The following is a 22141-nucleotide window of genomic DNA, read 5'->3' as shown; positions in this document are numbered from 1 at the left end:
CTGAATTAATACTCCACTATAAAATAATTCCCCATAAATATAAAAAAATTTATACATTTGAAGAATTAGTGTTCACTTTGGTTGCATGAGCTAAACGTCTTAATCAGTTCATATGTGAAGAAAGTCGAACTCTGCGTAATACGTTGAATGGCCAGATTCCACAGAACTCAAACAATATAGTAACGTCACTTCCTGTTTCTGTTTCAACATGGCTTCTTGTTGTTTAGCCCAAATTAAGCATTTGATGCTATATAATATATAATTAACTCACTAAATTACATTACGCTTATATGTTGAGTTTCTGTATATGAAAAGAAACATGAGAGCAATGATCTAATTTACGTGGAAGGTGAGTCATACACAGTTGATTGTAAGGCGAGTAGTTTAGGGAGCGTCATTAAAAGGCGGACATCGTGGTTAACGTTTAGGTAATATTAATTAATTAGATTGTCGATTATCCGTCAAAGTCATCCGCATGGTATGGAGAAGCATTATTAAACATGGATGGGTGAAAATGTGCAGAATTATTCTTTGCACTGTTTCATTAAACGAATGGCGCCAAAATAAGTAAGATTTTGGAATAGCCAACTGTGCTTGTAGAACAATAATTTCAGTATTTATGATGTTCAAGAATTACTTAAAGTTGCTTGACCTCTACAAACATTATGTCTTCATGAAACATTTATTAGTAAAGACGGTATATTAATAAAACCAGAGCAGCCACATGTATATTGTATTTTACACACATATATCATTATTCTGAGCATTAACATTTTTTATTATAGAGATCCACGATTAAAAACATTTTAATAAAATATTAACAATTTAACTAAAACATTATTCCGTGTAGTTTCATAAAACGAATTACACCAAAATAAGCAAGAATGATTTTTGCATGACCTCTACAGGCATTATATCTTCTTGACACATTTATTAATAATGACAGTATAGTATAAAACGACAACAGACACACTTTTTATGTGTATTATAATTTTGAGTTTTTAATTATTATAAATATCCACGAATTAGCAAAAACCATTTACATTTTGTATTATTTATTTAAATTTAAATATGATATTTATAATTTAAATGTAAACATTTATTTAATTTAAAAAAATGATGGTGTATGTTGTCTTTATCTTCAATTTCATTCAGATAAAATTTGAAATGAAATTGATGTGTCCTGCATGTCTAGATGGAGATACCTGCTCAATGGTCCTCTCATGCTCAGCGAGTGCTGTCTTTGCTCAACAAACAGAGGGGTCTTGGCCACTTCTGCGATGCCATGCTGAACACAGCAAGTGGGCAGGTGCATCTGGCCCATCGCAATGTTCTTGCCTGCTTCAGCCACTTTTTCCAGGAACCCAGTTCCTCACCGTGTATACAGATCGACCTGCCATTAGAGTGCCCTGATGATGGACTTGAGCTACTGCTTCATTTTTTTTACACTGGTGAACTCCAGTTAGACGACAGCAATTTAGAAAAGATTCAGAATGCAGCTAGCGGACTGTCAGTGCCGAATTCTCTTATACCTTGCCAGGGTTTGCCAGGTGTAGACACTTTGCAATCACCTGCTGCCTTGAGTGAAGATGATGAAGCCAAACCACCATTCCCTCTCACATCTGCAGACCCTCAGCCTGATCCGACCCCGAAAGGAAACACTAGATCTTTGCAGAGGATGAAAAATAAACCTGATGCATGCAGGTTCGGTGATGACACCCCTGCCTCGACGTCTACTACCACCACCCGCTCTGGAAGGCGTGTAAAAGGGCCCAATCGACTAGTCGGGGAAAGTCCCATGTTCGCTGTTACGGGGCAGGGAACAGGAAGGAGAAAACCATCATCTTTAGATGATAAAGAGCAGGAGGTTGCTGCCACTGAGGAAGGAGATCATCTCAAACATCAAGACATGAGTGAGGCTGAGGTACTCTGTACATTTATATTCAACCAGAAGATATTTATTTCATTCAAATCATTTAAACTCAATCTTCTATTTCTACTAGGTAGAATGCATTGATCTGACTATGAAAATCGGATGCTTTGATTCTGAAAATTGCAATAATGATACCCAATGTATTATGTGTTCTGATTTTCATTTCATACTACATCAAAATCCTTGATTTTACCTGTAATCTGTACTACATTTACTATTGTGTATCTATTAGCAGGTGGATGGATCTGTTGATGATCAAAATGACAATGATGATGATGATGACTATGACGGAGGTGAGAGTATGGATATTCTTAATGAGGGAACCGATGAAGAGTATATGCCTCATGACTCACCTTGCTCAACCCCAAAGACTCCACGGGGAAAGTGCAAACTTAAAAGTACTAATAAAGAGAATGGAGAAGGAACGTCTAAAAACAGCAAGAAAGGCTCTGTCCAATGTCCAACATGCCACAAAACATTCCTCAGCAAGTACTACTTGAAAGTACACAACAGGTATGTGCACACTATCATTCCGAATTTTGGGTTTGGTAGCTTCTTAGATGTTTTTGAAAGAAGTATCTTATGCTAGAGGAACTGTTTTCTGTTTTAATATATTGTAAAATGTAATTTATTCCTGTGATGATCATTACTCACATGTTCCTTCAGAAATCATTCTAATATGCTGATTTGCTGCTTAAGAAACATTTCTTACTATTAAAAATTTAGAAAATTGTGGAAATGATGATACATATTCTTCAGTATTATTTGATGAATATAAAGCTCAAATGAACAGCATTTATTTGAAATGGGAATCTTTTTTAACATTATAAATGTCTTTACTAAAATGTCACTTTTGGTCAATTTAATGGGACCCCAAACGTTTGAAGGGCAGGGTAGATATATCATTCATATGACATGCATATATAAGATTAATGTTCAAGGCTTGTCTGGTAATTGAAATTTAATTAATTATTTTTTTGTAATTAACTAATATGACTGATCTTTTCCTTCCATCCTGCTGTCTGCAAGGAGACATACAGGGGAGAAGCCCTTTGAATGTGCTAAATGTGGGAAGTGCTACTACAGGAAGGAAAACCTGCTGGAGCATGAAGCCAGGAATTGTCTTAGCAGAACAGAGGTGGTGAGTTTGATAATGGGGGACAATTTAAAATATGCATACATGCAATAGGTATAACCATAATGTGTCATTTTTGGTGTTTACTGTTGCAAAGTGGCAACTTCTTGCACCTTTTTCAAATTTGTGCCAGGTGTTTTCGTGTTCAAAATGTACCATGACCTTTAAAAAGCGACATGAGCTGCGTCTTCACACTGTCACGCACACAGGAGAGATGCCCAATAAGGTACATCATCCATTGCAGAGGTCAGATGTGACCTTTTGTCCAGGGACATTTCGGCAATGTCATTTTATGTGTCGTTATAGTGCACATCATGTCCTGAGCAGTTCATGCAGAAGAAAGATCTCAGGATCCACATGATTAAAATTCACGGAGCTCCTAAACCACACGCAGTAAGTTACTCTAATTCTAATAACTTGGTCTGCAATACCATAATGCCCTGTCATTGAAAACTAAACCAAATATCAGATCAAATGTTATGTATTACTAATAAAAATTATGTGTGTTGTGTAGTGTTCGTTGTGTACCAAGTGTTTCCTGTCCCGCACTGAGCTACGTCTGCATGAGGCAGCCAAACATCGTGGTGAGAAACTGTTTGTGTGTGAGGAGTGTGGCCACCGGGCCTCCAGCCGCAACGGCCTGCAAATGCACATCAAAGCCATTCACAGGCATGTGACATCACTGAAACATGATTTATTAGCTGTTTATACTATTATTAATTACTTCTGTCTGCCTTTCAAAGATGATATGCATTAACGTGATGAGCAGACAATAAAACAATGTGAAGAAATCTTTTTGTGATGTTTATGTGTGTAATCAGTTTTGCATGTTTTGTGTTTACCGGTTGAATTAATGGTGAACCACATTTGTTGCGCCTCTCTTTAGAAATGAGCGTCCTTTTGTGTGTGAGTTCTGCAATCACGCTTTTACCCAGAAAGCCAATCTCAACATGCACCTTCGAACACATACTGGAGAGAAACCTTTCCAGTGCCACCTCTGTGGCAAGACGTTTCGCACACAAGGTAACTTTTTCTTTGCCTTCGAAGGGATTTAATTGTGGCCATTTAGATTTCCAATTAATTTTTAAAACCGAATCCATGCAGTTTCTCTATTACTTTTGTATTATTAACCAAATGTTTTCTGACTGTGTGAGCAGCGAGTCTGGACAAACACCACCGCACACACACAGGAGAGCGGCCATTTAGTTGTGAGTTCTGTGAGCAACGCTTTACTGAGAAAGGTCCTCTATTACGCCATATAGCCAGCAAACACCAAGATGGCCGTCCACACTTTTGCCACATCTGCAACAAAACTTTTAAAGGTGAGATATCTGGTGAGATATACACAAAGAGTTATACAGTTACACTTTTGAGGCAATTTGGTGACATTTTTTTACTTTCATGAGAGATCGATAGATAGATAAGACACAGATGGATACATGGATAGATACATAGATATTGATAATTTTTTTGATTACTATTATTTTTGACTTGAAATAAATTAACATTACATTGTTAAAATGTAGATTATTTTTTTATTATACATGTATATAATTATATAATATGTATATATTACATTCAATAAATGTTATATAAATTATATAAAATGTATTAAGTTTATGACATTATAAATATTATTTTCATTAATGTCATTGTTTTAGAAAAGTAGATTATTTTCTATAATTTTTTACTTGAATGACATATTTGCATTGGTGATTAAAAATTAATAATTTTAGATATTTTATACAATTTATATATATATATATATAAACATTTATTTACCAAATTAAATAATATAAATACATTTTATGTAAAATATATGAATATTTTTATTTATTTCAAAAACAAGAATATATGAAAGGCAGTGGTTTAAAGTAATCAGTCCTGAATAACAATTTATATCCCATGATGCCCTATCAGCCATTGAGCAGCTCCGTGTTCATGTACGACGTCACAAAGGCATGAGAAAATTTGAGTGTTCTGAATGTGGTTACAAGTTCACCAGACAGGTACGAATTAGATGTATACATGGATTAACAAATCAATTTTTTTTTTCTTTTCACATTTCCTACTTGAGGTCTTAAGAGCTCAGTGTCTCTTATCTTGCTTTGACAGGCACATTTGCGACGACACTCGCAGATCCACAACCGCGTGGAGAACTACAACCCCAGACAAAGGCGGTTACGTAACCTGATTGTGGAGGATGAGAATGCAGCTGCCTCATCCAGTCCTTCCAGCCAGACAGAGGTTCAGGTAGGACCAGCGGACATGGTTAACCTGGTTATCCAGCCAGAGACGGTTGTGGTGGAACAGGTCGTCTCAGCCTCTGCTGGAGGAACAGGAGGAGAGCAGGCCACATATTCAGTGAATGGTGAACAGACTGGGTTTGCTCTGACTGGAAGGACTGATGGTGGAATGGAGCAGACTCCGTTCACTGTAGCAGATGTGATGGAGCAGACACTGCTGGTGACCGACGCGTACCCCATCCATCAGTCCAGTGTGGTGGTGGAACTGCCCAGCACTGGAGCAGATGGGAAAGTTTAAATGTTTTGGGGTTTTTTTGACTCCAGAGCAAAGACATATGGGTGGGGTTGGGTCATGTTGGAGTATGTATAAAAAAGTCATTGAGACATGTCAAGCATTGTAAATAAACAGTATTCTTGCATGAAATACAGTTAAGACATTTTTGATATTAATGCTTTAACACTAGGACTCCCGGAATTCTATAACTACTATAATGGCCATAGCAGTCATTCTGACTGCTCATACATTATTTGCATATAATTTCAATAAGCTATATCAAATCTAAGAATAAATGGATCTGTAATGTTAGGATAGGTAATAATAAACATCAGAACACTACATTATAATTATGATGTATCTAAAAATTTATTAGTTAACCAACAACCACAGAACAGCTATTGTAATTACAGATACAACGTCAAAATTGATAAATTTTCTATTATTTTCTTTGTAAAATTATACACAAATGTATTCATCCTTGGATATTAGAATACAATAACTTGCGAAAACATCGCCAATATGCATTTCAATGCATAGGTAAAACCTTTATGGGCACATATGACATGCATATGCCCCAAACAGTCATTCTGACTTTCACGGGAAAAGAATATGAAAATATTATAAACTGCTTGAAAACAAACTTGATTTAGTAACCAATATTTGTTTTAGTGAGTAAAAATATCATGCTGTAAAAGCATTATAAAAGTATTCTTCATTTGCGAGTTTCATTATGAAGTTTCTCCGTGACATCTTCTCATTGGTGCATTTCTTGAACAGGATGGAAGCATTTATTGCAGCCAGGTCAAGGATATTATAAAACACAGCCACTGGCCATCTACGTGTGGGTGCTTTCACTGAGTATTTCCTCGCCATTTGATCTAGCACATCAACTCCGACCTTGGTTCTATTGTAGTATGTGATTGTCTCTGGTTTAGCTTTTTGACCACTTGTGATGGCAACAGCTGTGTGGACAGTGCTGAGAATGCAGACGTTTCTCCTTGCTTTGCACTGATAGACTGTTAAATTGTTGCATTGTCATTTTTCAGCACATCTGTGGTGAACAGTGGCCTTTGCTCCTTTACGCATGGGGGGAGTTCTCGTCTGCTTTTATTAATGTGCCAACAGGCTGGTTTTCTTGGCCTGTAGTGCATTGGCCAGTTCGAGGGAAGTAAAAAAAGTTGTCAGTGGTGATGTTCCTCCCCTTCCCCAGGTAAGGCTCAACCATTTTCAACACGACACTGTCTCCTAGTCGCTGACCTGGCCTCCACATCTCGTCTTTACCCAGATATGGCGCACTGTTCACCATATATTTGGTATCGACGTCAGCAGCGAGCCAGGACTTCATACCAAATTGATCAGGTTTGCTTGCTATATACTGGATGAAGCTGCACCTTGCTTTTGTCGGGAAGAGCTGCTCATCAACAGTTATGTCGGCACCGGGCTGGTAGCAAGCGATGCTGTTCTGGACGAATCTCTTCCAAACCTTGGTCATCAGGGCAAACTTGTTCTCTTGCAGGCGTGTGCGTCTGGTCTCCTTTTTGTCGAAATGCAGAAATCACATGATTTCTTGGAATCTATTTCGGGACATGGTCTCCTTGAAAAATGCATAGCCCCAGTCGGCTGACCAAAAGCTTGCCAAGTCCATGATTTTTTCACCCTGCGCCCCACAAATGTTGACTAGAGCAATGAAGGCCTTTAGCTCATCCACTGTCATATCCCATGAGCGATGCTGACTCTTTGACTCTGTGTGCCTCAGCCACCGTGCACTCCCTGATGTGCTCCAACATACCATCATCAACCAAACACAGAAAAGAGGTGAGGGCATCTTCAATGTTGCGCTTGGCATGCGCTGTGGGGCCTGGAGCTGCTGTCATGACATTTTGACTTTGTCGCCTTCCTCTATTTTCACCTGACTGTATAACTGTCCACACTGTGCCGTCTTTCGCTGTTTCATCCCGCTCTGCTATAGGTGGATTTAGTGGGACAGCTTCATCCAGTGACGGGCTGAGTGCTCTTGTGGTTGGCACAGTACGCACAGCTGATGATCCAGGGTTTTGCACAGATGGAGAATTGGAAGTGTCCAGTCTGCTTTTTTTACACAGGGGAATTATCTCTAAATCACTCTCAGAGCCAGTGTCAGATGAACTTTCAAGAGACCAGGAGACATCACTATCGGAACCTGCTTCTCCATCGGACTCAGCCTCCTCAAGGCTCTGAAGCATGGCTAAAGCCTCTGTGGCAGTCATTCCACTTGCTGACATTGTTCTGATATTCTCTTTTCAATATTTCAATTTGGGTTTAGCTCGAAGCTAAAGGTAGATTTGAGCTTTGCAATAGACTAAACAAACAACAAGAGAAATTGTTGCTAGGCAACGGTGATGCATCTTCAAGAGCGGGAACAGGAGCAAACAACACATGGTCTGTAATGCATACGGTCTGTATGACTGTTGTGGCCATTCAAGGTAGAAATACTCATCAAAAACTCTTGTAATTTTGATAACATAGCAATGATATAATAAAATATACACATTTAGGAAAAGTCAGGGTCCTATAGTCACATGGGTTTTCTTTCAACAAAGTTAATTACATTGCAGAATTTTAAAACAGTCAAAATGACTGCCTTGGGAGTTCTAGTGTTAAAGAAGTATCAAGTGTCACATGACAACATTTTCTGGAGTTTTCTATGAATTTGAAATCATGAGATTGTCTACTGTACTCAGTATAAGTCATTTGAGACCAACTTCTGCAAAAATGCATTGCTGTTTATCAACGTTTCAGGTCAAACTATGTACAATTTTTGCTTGAAAATGCTTTCTCTGTTTGGATGAACAGGCAAAACTTAAAGCGTTTTATTCTATATGAAGAAAGTGAAATCTTATTTCTTCTAGCTAACTGACTGGCACTTTAAGCTACAAGATGTTTGACAAATTTGTATTTAATAATGTACAACCAAAGTTCTTGTAAGAGAATGTCAAGATTTATTCATCATCTGGATTTCATAATGTAAATTAAAAACAGTCATAAGCTTCATGTATACTCATGTTTTAATACAATTAAAACACAGAAATCCAAATCTGTGTCTGTTTTATTCACTTTTCTATGCACTTCTTGTTAAATAGTTTAAAGTACTTATTACGAATTGCACTAAAAAAGTCTTTAACCTGGATTAAAAAAAATAAATTAAAATTTTTTATTTGGAATAATGTGCACTGATAAATTGTTCACAATAAAACAAGGTTAATTTCTGATTTTATATTGGCTTGTCCTATTCTTTTAGTTTTATCTTCATTATGGAGTTAAACTTGTGTGTGCTGATCACCTACTGGATATTCATTGTGCTCCAGCTGACGCCTCTTTCTGCATCCTTATACTGTCTTCCAGTGATTGATTCCAGAGGACAAGATGTACCAATCCCAACTTGATGGAAAATTAGATGCATCTAACACAAAGGGTGGTACAGAACATGATAAAAATGTATGCATGACAGTTGGTTCCATGATCTTGTTACATATACATACATGAAAAGAGCAAAAGTAACAGTGCTGAAGTCATTTATTGGTTGACCACACATAAAAACCATACACAAATCATCTCCTTGTCCGTGTTGTACAAATAATTTTGGACACAAAACAAACGCAAAGTTCTATAAGAAAAATAAATTGTCAAGTACCGCTTAAGCATGTTGTAAATAATTAGTTTCATAATTACTGGTATTGTCAGACACATATATTGTTAAACACATACATTTACTCAAGAATAATGAGATACTGAATTACTACTTCCAGTTATTAGTACAGCTTCCTAAAACAATTTGGCATAAAAAAACAATACCTTCATTGATTCTTCATCAATGCAGACAGCTTAAAAAAAAACAAGCTTTCTCATAAACTGTAACATAGTTTTCTCTAGAATAAACAATGACTAGATAATCAAACTTAATTTAATATTAAAATATGAGTTTAAAATCAAGTCTAATACAAATGCACTAAAAATGTGACCACTGCAGGCATGCTAGATTGTCTGACATGTAATTCTAATAAGAACATAAAAAAAATGGGTTACACTGAGGCCCAGATTTTAAGTTTGTCTGTCAAACAAAATTGTTGTTTTTGGGAAGTCTTGGATTCTCCTAAATAATTCATTTCAACTCTTGTCTGCTTATATAAAATACTACACATTTCAGAATACAGTCAAAATATGCTATAAAAAATCTACATATCTACAATCTAAGTGATCCGAACTTTAACCTATTGGAATGCTTGGGGGTCTCAATTATTTTTGAAAAGAAAATTTACTTCTTATTATGTAATTATATTATATTTTGGGGGTTTGAAGTTGCAATGTTGTGAATAGCTTTAGGTCCATGCTGAATTATAAAATAAATTAAAGAAGAATAATGAGTGTAACCTCCATGCAATTTCCAAAACATAATAGGCACTATTTTATGAGTCACCTAACTTAAGTCTCTGTTCAAGGTAAACACAGCCAGCATTAGAAATGCATGCAACAATTAAAGCTGTAGTAACACTGGGTTACTTGGAGAAATAACGCAAACATTGACTGTCCATTCACCAGCTCCCTTTACTGCCCAATTGAAATATGGTGAATATGTGATAAAGTGCAAAACACTTAGTAGCGATGTCACATTGAATGACCTTCAGTCTCATGTTTCAAAAAGTTATTAATGCACTTGATTGACATCTTGGTTGTGGTTCTGATTAACATTGTTGTTGTGGTTGTAAAGTGCCTGGTTGCGGTGGTGTCTGTGGAGGTGGATAGCGTTGGCCTCAGGTACGTCGATGGGTTCGAAGGTGCTTGGAACAAGGGGCATGAACTGTCGGAATATGCTAACACTTCCATGCCAGAAGGTGGGCTGGGGGAGCCGGCCAGCAGGCGTCCAAGATCGAGCAGAGGGGTCGTAGACCTCAACTACGTCAGATAGCTCAAAGGTGTTGTCATAGCCACCGGACACAAAGAGTCGACCACCCAAAACTGCTACGCTGCCTCCAACATGAACCTGTAAGAGCGAGATGTTGTAAGTAAAGACGTTTTACTTATCTGTGTGATAATGCAAGTCATACATACAGTGACTTGAATGCACTTCTTTTAATGATTATTAGATAGTTTGGTATCTTTTATCATTATTTCTTAGAAAAAAATTAATACAAAACTTTATTTATTTTAATTTGTTAATAACACAACTGTTTTACTGCAGAGCCCTTAAGGGGACAATGTGATGGAAAAATACACGAGATGGGACAAAAAATTTAAATTTCAATGCTTAGAAAATATTTTTTAATATATTTCATCATATTATGAAATTAAATATTGAAATATGTTCCAAACTATTGTATTCCCCTCAAAACTTCTCGTTTGCTAGCTTTAGCACTACTATGTAGTTTATAATGACTGGTCAAGGTTAATAAGTTACTTAAAATATCAAATATTTATTACAAGGTCAGTTCCGGTTGTAAATGTGGTGTGATACCCCAAAAATATTCAATTGATAATTCATGATATTTTTAAAAATACAATCTTTATTGTGGAAACTATTGATTATGTCATTGATCCATGTACAGAATATGTTAAGTTGCGGTCACATACATACGGTCCATTATTCAATCTCAATAGTGATTTGAATTTGATTAAAATCCTCATGGTAAAATATTTTGCACAATAAGTGAAGTTCCATTTCACATGGATTACTATTTAAATGACTCAATTTTGATTGTGAAAATGTAAAGAACAGTGGTAAATGTGACTGCATCTTTATGGATTGAAACAAGACAAAATTGACATACTTGTGCCATGGGACTAATCTTGTCCCATTCGTGTTTCTGTGGGTTGTAGACATCAACTTCTGCCGAATCATCCCTGAAACACAACCGTTGTTATGAGAAACATATTAAAGTTAATTTTCTTCATCGTTCCTTTTTCTGGAACTGGACATTTTAAAATTTGTGGAAAAAAAGTGAGCACCTCACCTTACAAAGTAGATCAAGCCATTTAGAGTCACTGATTTGGGGGCAAAGGACCAAGGAGGCAGTTCTCCGCTGTTAATTAGTGACCAGCGGTTACTTTCAGCATCGTAGCACTGAATTGCCATTGTGTCCTCTCCGGTTAAGGATCCAATGGCGTAGAGCCGCCCCCTACATGCTGTAGTAGAACAGTTATCCATGGGATGCAGCATGGGCGGAAGAGCCTCCCAGCAGTCTAGGGTATGGTCGTAGCGCTCTGTGCTGTCAGATGCTACCACATAGAGTTGACTCTTCATGACGCAGGAGCTGTGGTACTCTCTGGCTTTCAGCATGGGAGAGACCTCAGTCCACTCGTTTACACTGGAGTTGTATCGCCATACGCAATCATAGAGACGTGATCCATCCGAGCCACCTGTCACAATGAATCAGGTTTGAGTGCTTAAACTTATATGCAATACCAAACAGAATAGACGCTCTTTCCAATCATTTATCAACTTTATTTTTCAAACTTGCCTACACTAATAAGATATTTTAGATTATGTGTCCCTCTTCAGAGTAGTTTTCTATAAATAGGGATGACAGAATTTGGGATTAAAAATGATAGTTAAAAAAAACAGAAGAGAATACAGTTCGGCTCTCGCATGTGCTTTCTTCCACTAATGTGCTTTCCTTTCCTGCATTACTTATTGAGCCAAAACAATGCTACGAAATCTACAGTGCAAAACAGTCAGTAGGGCTTTTTACACTTTAAATAGTTAACCCTGGGTCATTTTAAACCCTGGGTGAATGCGTATGGCCGTCTGGCCAGAAGCTAGAATTTTACTTTGTAACGTGTTAAATATTGATATTTTTCTTACACAAACTCATTAATACAGAAGGCCTTTATTAACCTCCAGAGCCATGTGGAGCACCCTTATGGACTTCAAAACAGAAACAGTAATTCACTGCCATTATAAAGCTTGGAAGAGCCAGGAAATCTTTTTAATATAACTCCGAATTGTATTCGTCTGAAAGAAGAATGTCATATACACCTAGGATGACTTGAGGGTGAGTAAATCATGGGCTAATTTTCATTTTTGGGTGAACTAACCCTATAATTCTTTTTTTTTTTATTCAAATTTATTTGTATAGCGCTTTTCACAATACACATTGTCTCAAAGCAGGTTTACAGAAAGTGCACCGCACTATATATCCCTATAACACCGCAAAAGCAATGCTAGTTCTTCTGGTTCTTCTTAGTGACTCAAAAGCATTTAAGGTTAGTATAGTCCAAGTTCCAAACAAGTGACTTTAAAGGGTTAAATACATCATACATACAGTTTGCAATTAAAAGTACAGTCACATTATTCGTCGAAATTTTGCAGGCAAAAAGGTCCATTGTCTATTGTAAAGAGTGTAGAGATGTATGAATCACAGCACCCGATCACATGGATTCCTACAAAAATTTGCCTCATAATGGTAAATGTGGCAACTGTGAGACTTAAAACAGTATAGCCTAGTTATTGACTGGTTGTTCATATAACGTAGTTAAAAATACACATTTTGTATTCTGTCAGTAATATATAATTTATAAAGATAAAGGATTGAAAGGTTACCATTTTTTGTTTTTTTATAGCAATACTATTTAATATACAGTAAAGGCTATTATTAGATAATCTTATTAGATAAGTTTAATTAGATTGCATTAAAATGTCTGTAAATGTACCTTTTTGGAAGATGTTTTTTATTTTATTTTTTATAAAATTATTGAAATTATCTCTTCATTTGTATTGTAATTGTATATCTTTTTACTAAATATTTATTCCTTAAAAGTACTAAAAGAAATGTTAATAAAACCATTAAGGAACCAGAATTGTTGAATTCCATAGTCACCTTTTTAAACACCAACAATTACATAACAGCAAAGGAGACTTAGAACAGAAGCAGCATATCATCTGAGATGTTTTCTCAATTTAAACATTGTCCGTTTCTGAAAGTAACTGATGTCACCTGAAATCACGTTGACAACTGCTGACCTGGCATAACATGTTGTCCTATCACCACACTCTCGCATAGCCAAATATAAAGGGCTTTATTTATAAATTGGCTGCCATGTTGTAAACAGTTTGAAAAGAAGGACACTCTGAGCCTACTTGGGGATTTGCTTGTTGAGGATGAGTTTGTCTTTCACAGAAGTCTTTCAAGTCCTCAACAGAAAACAACATTATTGTACTAACCTGTCACGTAAATGTCGTTGCCCAGGGCAGCTACGCTGTAGCCACCTCCAAGGTGGTCTGGGAATTCTGCTAAGTATCTCCACTGTCCGGTCTGTGGGTTGTAACAATCCACCGTAACAAGCTCATCACACTCTTGATCACATCCTCCCACCACCACCAAAATTTCGGCCAGGCCAGTGGATGGACGTGGGCGCATTCGATGACCAGGTCGGTCATGGCGGTCATATTCGTAGGACTGAAAGCTGCGTGCCTCACTGACTAACCGTAAACAGGCCGGTGACAAGTAGACCAGTGGGTCACTCTCCACGTGGGCCAGAAGGTAGAAACGGCGAACAAACGGCAGACGTACTTGCTGCAACAACTCAGGCCAGTAATGCAACCGGTGCTGCAAGTCAGCTTTGACCCAGCGTATGGCAATCTGGTGTGCGGTTTCTTCCTTATCCACACACAGTCCATCATCAGACACAAACTCCAGTAGTCGCTTCCACGACAATCGCTCAAAGTCAATGCTTTTCGCCAGCTCCACAATGTTCTTCAGCACAAAACGGCGGGCGCTAGCCGCTAGCTCACGGCAGGCATAAGCCTCTGCAAAGTCCTGGATCTCCAAGCAGTTGGAAACATCAAGTCTTTGCTCCAGGAACGCGCAGCACGCTTCTTTGACGGAAGGAAACTGAAAGAGGTCCGCCGTCTTGAGCAGAAGGTCCACGTTGTCATGTGTGACGGTCACGCGACCCGTGTAGCAAAAGTCCACCAGGAGGCCCAATAGTTCAGCTGATACTTCGTGTAGCACCACACGGTCCATGACGCTCTCTCTCAGAGTACCGGCAAACATGGCACGGAAGTATGTACTCGCAGCTGCCAGCACAGTTCGATGGCACTGGAACTCTTTGCCTTCAGCACACAATGTGACATCGAAGAACTTGCGCTCTGCACGGAGCTCGTGGATGCCTCGGAGCAAGTTGATGGCGTGGGCCGTGTCAAAGAAGGGCAGCATAGAGGGCTGCGTTTGTAAAACGGGTTTCTCCATAGCAGTTCCTTATTGCTCACAGTATTTCTCTTGGAGTACGTTTAGTCGGAATGCTGGAACGCTGGAGAACAGAATCTTTATTAGTAGTTTGTATTAGTAGTTTTTTCATTCAACTTTGTGAAACTAACTAAAACAAGTACAAAAAAAGAGAAAACCCCAAATAGAAGTTACAGCCTACCTGTGTATCTTCTCAAAACGTTTATATTTGTGAAAGGAAAGAGACCCAGTAGCTTCTAGAATGAAATATCATGTGGTTATGATGAATGTGCGCAACCGTTGGTCTCTTGAAAGAGTACTCATCGTGTCTAGTCTTTAAATAAACCAGCAGTGTCCATTTTCACAGGATAGGAGGGGGTCTCCGCACAACGTTTAGCTTAATTTACTGGAGATTACAGAAACTTCTCTCTGAGTAACTCTTCATACAGCAACAAAGCTAAAGAAGGTTTAAAGGGGTAGTTCAGCCAAAAATAAAACCATGTCATCGTTTACTCAACCTCATTCATTCCAACCCTGTATTACTTCCTTCCTTCTGTGAAATGTAAGAGGGAGAATGTCAGAGCTGCTCTTTTCCATACCAGGAATGAGAATGGCAAAAAAGGACATAAAAGAACGCACCATAAAAGTACCATAGAAATACTTGTGCACTATATTCAAAGTCGTCTGAAGCTGATTGTGAGCTTTGTGTGAGAAACAAAGCTGTTATACACTCACACTGTCCACTGGCGGATGATAATGTTCCATTTATTAAAACTTAAGCATGCACCAGTTACGTTGTCTGCCGCTTTAAATTCATGAGCTTGTTAAAGTCAAGTGCATTCTGATTGGCTTTCAATGTTTTTATTATTCATCAGCTGGAATAAATTGTTCTGAAAGTGATTCCAATATTATTCCTTTGTGTTGTTGTTGTTGTTATCGTTATAGCTGTCGTGTGGACCTGACTATTCTCATAGAATTAGAACAGTTATTAAAACTTTATAGTTATAGTTATCGTCCTTGGTATGAACAATCATTAATGGCTCAGATTTGCTATCATATGATTTCAAAAGACATGGGATATATAATTGCATCGTTACTTTTATCTTTTTATAAGCTTGTAAGTGTAAATCACCAAACACTTGTGTAGAAAAAGAGTAGCTCAGACATTCTGCTTCACATTTGTGATTGTGTGTCACATAAAAAAGAAAATAATGTATACGACATGAGAGTGATTAAATAATGTGTATTTTTGGTTGAACTACCCCTTTAAAAGTAAGATTAAAGATAATGTCGAAATTTTACAATACAGTATACTGCTCAAAAGTTATTTAAGATGAAAAAGCATTTAGCAGTCTGCATAAATATGCTTTATATCGTTTTCCCTGTATATTCTGTTTATATTCTCAACAATAGTTACTAGGCAGGCTGCTAAAGAAAGGTTGGCAGTGTGAGTTTAAAATAAAATGGCATTTCCATCTCCAGGATCAGGTATCAAAACAGAATGGCAAACACAGTGGCTTACTGAAGAGCGAATGTGAAACGTAGAGATTTACCTATGCAGCAGGCAGCTCTGAAGTTTTATGAAGGTTAACTCATCAAAAAGAAAGAGAGGGAGGGAGAGGGGCCCTAAAGGGTCAACAAACTGCAGAGAAATAAACCTGCTCCAAACAGCAAAGCTCTACAGTTTCCAGTGAGAGACCTACATTATGCGTAGCAGGGCTGAGGAGGAATTATGCATTCACTTTCTACTGGGTTTCCCGAGAGACTGTTTTTTTTGGAATTTCTTAGATGGCAATATATTCCATAATGCAGTTTCTCAGTTCCGAGTTTGTATCTGTTAGCGAAATTAATTACCTGAAAAACAGTCGACCGATAGTGGATATTACCGATAAGGAGAAGTAGGTTGGCCCACGCTGGCCGATAACCGATTAATCAACCGATAGTGTTAAAAATGGATACTGAATGAAAACATACATAACACATAAAATAATAAACTTTATTACAAAAAATTTAAAACACTCATACTAAACCATGAAAATGTACTGTACTTTTTAAATATAAAAATATGTATATATTAATTATACCTTTATCATTCATGTTAGTTCAGTAGTGCATTAACTACTGTTATGAGAAACGACTTTAAAATATAAAAATCTATTAGTAAATGTTGAAATGAATAGCCTAAGACTTTTATTAACCTTAGTTAATGTTACAAGTGGGGTCTTATTGTAAAGTTTTACCATTTCATATAAATTCAAACAGTCATGTTTAAAGATGCATCTTTCAATATCTACACAAAGGCCATTGAAATTAGTCACATATGTAATTATATATATACTCTCACATTTTATTTGCTTCTATTTTAGAACATCTAATATAAATAACAAAATATGTATTTAATGATAATAAACTTAATGTTTTCATTACTAACAATCATTGCTTTTCAAATCCAAATTAGATTCTCTTCAATGACCGACTATAATCTTTTAACAACAAAGCAACACAGTACTGTATAGCGAGTACTGTTTTTAATAGGTCATGGTTTATGAATCAACCATCTCGTTCCTCTCATACCTGTTGGGTATTAGGCAACTCGAATGCCAAGGTGCTTACTAACAGTCTGTTTACCAGTCAGTCCAAGAATAGCATGGCTGACTGTGACTAGGGATGCAACGATACCGCTTTTTCAAAACCGATCCGATCCGATCCGAAAATTCTGAGTATCGGCCGATACCGATACCAATCCGATACCAGCGCAGTTTTTTTTTTTAAATCAGGTAGAATTTCAATAACTGTGTGTTGAACTGATAATCACTCTTTTGTGAGTTAAACACCATCTACTTAATACAGACAACTTCATTATAAAGAAAAACAACAAATCCAAAAAATATATGATCATAATATATGACAAAAATGCTATTATAAACTAGATTAGTGGATAGTTCAGCAGTAAAATCTAGTCTAGAAATATCACGAGTGCACAATAATTGTATAAAATCTGAACATTTAGTGAAAAAAAAAACATTTAGTGGGGAACAAGTAAGAGACAATAAGTGTAACACTAAATCTTGTAAAACGTTACACATTGCTCTTTATATTGTTGTAAAATACATTCATGAAAAACAAGATAACAAAAATCAAAAAGATAATTTTTTATAGTAGCCTAGGCTATGTAATTTGAGACATGTTTTAAATGTATAGCACAGCTGTTTAATGAGGCAGCAACATATGATAGATAGGACAGAACAAGAAAGGCTATTAATAATCCTTCATTGCGCAAAAGGCTCCAGTACAGTGCGGCACAAAGCGCTTATGCGCATCCCGAGCGCAGAATGATGCGCTTGAAGCAACACAGAGTCACAGCGCGCAGCACGTCGAGTCCGCATTGAAAAGTTCAAAGCACAAAGGAAATACATATTGATGCGTAGTGTATTATACAGTATCTATCTCTATGCAATAGTTTATTGAGCCTTTTCTTTTAACAGTTTTAAATATCAGTTACTGTGCGCGTGAAGAACAATGATAGTGCTCTGACTCCAGTGTTGTGATCTAACAGACACACGGTAGAAAGTAACATGATTTAGTTACAGCAATAAAGTCCAGCAATATAAAGTTGTTTTATGCGAAACCATAGACCTTTATCTACAGATCAAGTATAATAATATTAACATTGAATCATCTTGGAGAGAGTTTCATCATGTTGACTGTCGTACCCGAACGTGACGCGCTGTTTGATGCGGAATGGAGAATGACTGACAGCCGCAGCAGAGGGAAAAAGTTTACGTGATCTTGAATTTAATGACTTAAATATTAATTTATATCTCACATTATACTACATAATGGCTTCAGAACACTTATAAGATAGTGCACGAAAACTTTATGGTGCTTTATAATGTTTTTGTGCCTTTTGTGGAGCAAATATTTGTGCCTTTTGTGGGTTAACTATAACACAGAATAGTAGACGCACAATATCGGATTTGGATCGGCCTCATCTGACCGATACCCGATCCGGCAAAAATGGCAGTATCGGAGCCGATACCGATGCTGAGTATCGGATCGGTGCATCCCTAACTGTGACCAACACTTGACTTCACTTCTCCTGACTTCTTGTCTTGTCACGGCAATAAGGTGTCATGATCTATAGTTAGGAGACAAGATAATTGTCAGGAAACGTCACTCTGTGCCTAACATGAGCTGCTTTATCAACAGTAGGCCTTTCTAAAACATAATTTTGAAAACATACAGATTACTCAAAACGTCTATCATAATTGAATATTTATATAGGAGTCGAGTGAACTTCAGATTTGTCATTTTACTGGATCCTTTAGATCTTGCAACCAGTGGACCATATAAAGTATCTTCTTTGTACAACTTTAGAATAACAAACCCCTTTACGAACCCCTCAGGGCCCCACTTCCATCTGCACATCCATTGTACACTGTATGAGTCTCTAACCCACCAGTGGTCTGCAGTCTAATGTTGCACCTGGCTGAGAAATGCCCATCATAACACAGCTGCCATGGCTCTGCATTCCATCAGCAAGATCCCAAAGTAGCGGAGCATGATCAGGACCAGTCCTCAATCTCAATCAATCACATTTATGCTGAAACCATCACTAGCCCTTGTAATAAGGATAGGACTTGTTCCCTTGGTGTGAATAAATCAATGCTATTTACATATTTTCTCATTTGTATTTACATAAATATTTACACACACTACTGGTCAAAAGTTTGGAATAATTAGGATTCTTACACACACACACACACACACACACACACACACACACACACACACACACACACACACACACACACACACACACACACACACACACACACACACACACACACACACACTTCTGCATTTTTACATAAAAAAAAAAAATTCTGATATATCAGCTTGTTTCCTTCAATTTTGTTTCCCACAGTGACATAAGTCCCCATTCAGAAATCCCCACCGGGATAGAAAACCAAGCACAGGCACATACACACACACAAAAAGTTGGGAATAATTAAGACTGTTTCATGTTGTTTTTTTATGATTGTTTTTGCTAACCAAGGCTGCATTCTTTTTTAAATCAAAAAGTAGGCTAATACAGTAATATATATTAACAAAAGAATATTGTGAAATAGTATTAAGATTTTAAATAACTGTTTTTCTTTGTAATATATATTAAAATGTAATTTTGTTCTGGCGTATATGAATTTTCAGCATAATTTCTCCAGTCTTCAGTGTCACATGATCCTTCATAAATCATTATAATATGAGGATTTGATGCTCAAGAAACATTTCTTATTATTATCAATGATTTCTTGTTATTATCAACAGTGTGTGCTACTTAATATTGTTGTGAAAACAATGACACACCACATCAACTTTTTCAACACTGATAATAATAAGAACCATTATTAATGAGCACCTAATCTGCATATTAGAATGATTTCTGAAGGATCATGTGACACTGAAGTCTGGAATAATGATGCTGAAAATTTAGCTTTGCATCACATGAATAAATTACATTTTAAAATATATAAAAAAGAGAACATCTATTTTAAATTGTAATAATATCTAACAATATTAGTGGTAAAGAGACTCCTTTCAAAAACATAAAAAATCTTATTTTCAAACTTTTGACTGGTAGTTCATATGTATTCAAACTGATGAACACAGTGTTAAAAAATGTAAGACAGATGTTTGGCTCTACAAGTTAGGTAGGAAATCAAATGTTTACAACAAAATATTATTAATAATGTCTATACCATGTATTTTGAAATTAAAGAAGATCAGACCTTTTAGCAATAACGTTAGCCTACAGCCAGAAGACCTTCAAAATACAGTCTATTTTAAGATTTGACCTGATGGTTGTCATGCATTGCTCATCTTCACCTACTGCCAACTAACGTTACATAGCAAAGAGGCTTCACGTAACAACGGAAACGTTTCTTATATAATTGATTTTCAATCCAGTAAAGTAAGTATAAAGACGTCTAAGCAAAATCCAGCGTCATAAATCACTACAGTAACAGACGTGAAACGGTTTCCGACACAATAACCGTCTGCTTCGTTTGAGGAAAAACAACACGAGACGAGACGCGTCACATTTTCACCTTCATACACACAGGCTGTTTCTGACGCATTTCTACTCACCTAATCCAGCCGTTTACGATTTCGGTTGCTCTTTGCCTAGGATAGATTAACAGATTGGTAAAATTTGAGCTATATCTCTATGTATCGTTTTAACTTTGCTAGAATGTCCGTTTTTTCGTCGCTCATGTCAGCGCCATGACTCCGCATCATAAGAGACCCTCATTGGACACTCGTGCACCCGTTACACGGTGACGTGATCTCAAGTTTAAGTGTCCAAAGCAAACTGTTGAACTCCATGTTGAAACTGAAGCCGCACATGGACGCGCATCCAATACAGTCAGATTCTCTGTTTACTTTCTGCATGAGGAACAGACTCACTAAAAGAGATTTAGGTTTTGCATTAAATAAATGCTAAACATTGAAGACCGGTGTTAGTTGTCACGCGGGTTTTATCAGGTTTTGAATCAAATATGCTTGCTTTCTCTAGCGTGGTTATGTTCAGTAACCAATTCAGTAAAATAAATCTACAAATACAATATCATATTTTTTTGGTAATAATTTTTAGGTAGGCTAAACGAATAAAAGGAACATAGTGTAATATATTAAAGAACAAGCAGCTAAGTCAGTACAATTTTTTGATAGGCCTATATTTCAGATTTCAAATTTAGATTAATTCACCCTGCTTTATACAAAGATATATTTTAAATTAATAAATAAATTAGCGTTGTTGATAGCAGGGGCGGAGCGGGGGGGGGGGGTGGCTAATTGGGCTTAAGCCCCGAATGGTTTGTCAAAAGCCCCGAATCTTTTAGGTTTTTTAAAATAACTTCAACTTTGTTTAATTTCCTCTCAGAATTTCTGATGGAGCGGCAAAAAATTAAACAATGTGCGTGGTGGCGGACGGTAATGCATCGCGCATCACTCAGCTTGTTTGCCAACTGCCAATAAAAACTAACGAAGAAGAATATGAATTAATCTTCTTCGCCGTTGTCATCAGGGGTTGGCCGCTTGCGGGCTGTTGTATGTTTAAACCGGCGTAGCGAGCTTACTGGCTAACCGGCTGAAGTTATTATGGACATCATAAAGTTTTTTTATACGGAACACTAACAGTAAACCTCACCGGCCGGAGAGAGATTCAGAAGCAGCATCAGACGAACCGCGGACAAGTGTTACATGTGAATCTGCTGTTGTAGGCCTAACACTTGAGTTAAGTGATGACAACAATTCCAAGTACAGATGCATCAATATCGTCAAAAAGTTATTTTT

At 37.1% G+C, this 22141-nt stretch overlaps 2 protein-coding genes across 9 annotated transcripts; one reads left to right on the top strand and one right to left on the bottom strand.

Annotated features, from left to right (window-relative positions):
- The first annotated feature begins 176 nt into the window (after positions 1-176).
- Positions 177-8664, top strand: zbtb48 (zinc finger and BTB domain containing 48). Of its 5 annotated transcripts, none has more exons than XM_077218370.1 (11): positions 177-349; positions 1156-1924; positions 2169-2446; positions 2963-3074; positions 3202-3294; positions 3375-3461; positions 3583-3737; positions 3955-4091; positions 4226-4390; positions 4989-5077; positions 5184-8664. In XM_077218370.1, exons 2-11 carry the CDS (start codon positions 1196-1198, stop codon positions 5610-5612), a joined length of 2274 nt encoding a protein of 757 aa, XP_077074485.1. In that variant the 5' UTR covers positions 177-349; positions 1156-1195; the 3' UTR covers positions 5613-8664. The 5 variants fall into 5 exon arrangements, with proteins under 5 accessions (XP_077074485.1, XP_077074481.1, XP_077074482.1 ...); XM_077218366.1 differs by having other exon boundaries at positions 195-349; positions 1196-1924; positions 2166-2446; XM_077218367.1 differs by having other exon boundaries at positions 195-349; positions 2166-2446.
- Positions 8665-9125: 461 nt separating this feature from the next.
- On the bottom strand, positions 9126-21181 carry klhl21 (kelch-like family member 21). 4 transcript variants are annotated; one of them, XM_077218373.1, is made up of 5 exons: positions 20936-21181; positions 13786-14873; positions 11576-11981; positions 11393-11465; positions 9126-10608 (listed from the first exon to the last, which is right to left on the bottom strand). In XM_077218373.1, the coding sequence occupies exons 2-5, from the start codon at positions 14810-14812 to the stop codon at positions 10273-10275; spliced, it is 1842 nt and encodes a 613-aa protein (XP_077074488.1). In that variant the 5' UTR covers positions 14813-14873; positions 20936-21181; the 3' UTR covers positions 9126-10272. The 4 variants fall into 4 exon arrangements, with proteins under 4 accessions (XP_077074488.1, XP_077074490.1, XP_077074489.1 ...); XM_077218375.1 differs by having other exon boundaries at positions 13786-14865; positions 20936-21080; XM_077218374.1 differs by lacking the exon at positions 20936-21181 and adding an exon at positions 14991-15245.
- Between the last annotated feature and the right edge of the window lie 960 nt (positions 21182-22141).

The sequence above is a fragment of the Siphateles boraxobius genome, unplaced genomic scaffold, assembly GCF_051911475.1.
Source record: "Siphateles boraxobius isolate OS27281-9 unplaced genomic scaffold, OSU_SipBor_1 77, whole genome shotgun sequence".
NCBI classification, from domain to species: Eukaryota; Metazoa; Chordata; class Actinopteri; order Cypriniformes; family Leuciscidae; genus Siphateles; species Siphateles boraxobius.
This window is presented reverse-complemented; position numbering and strand designations above follow the sequence as displayed.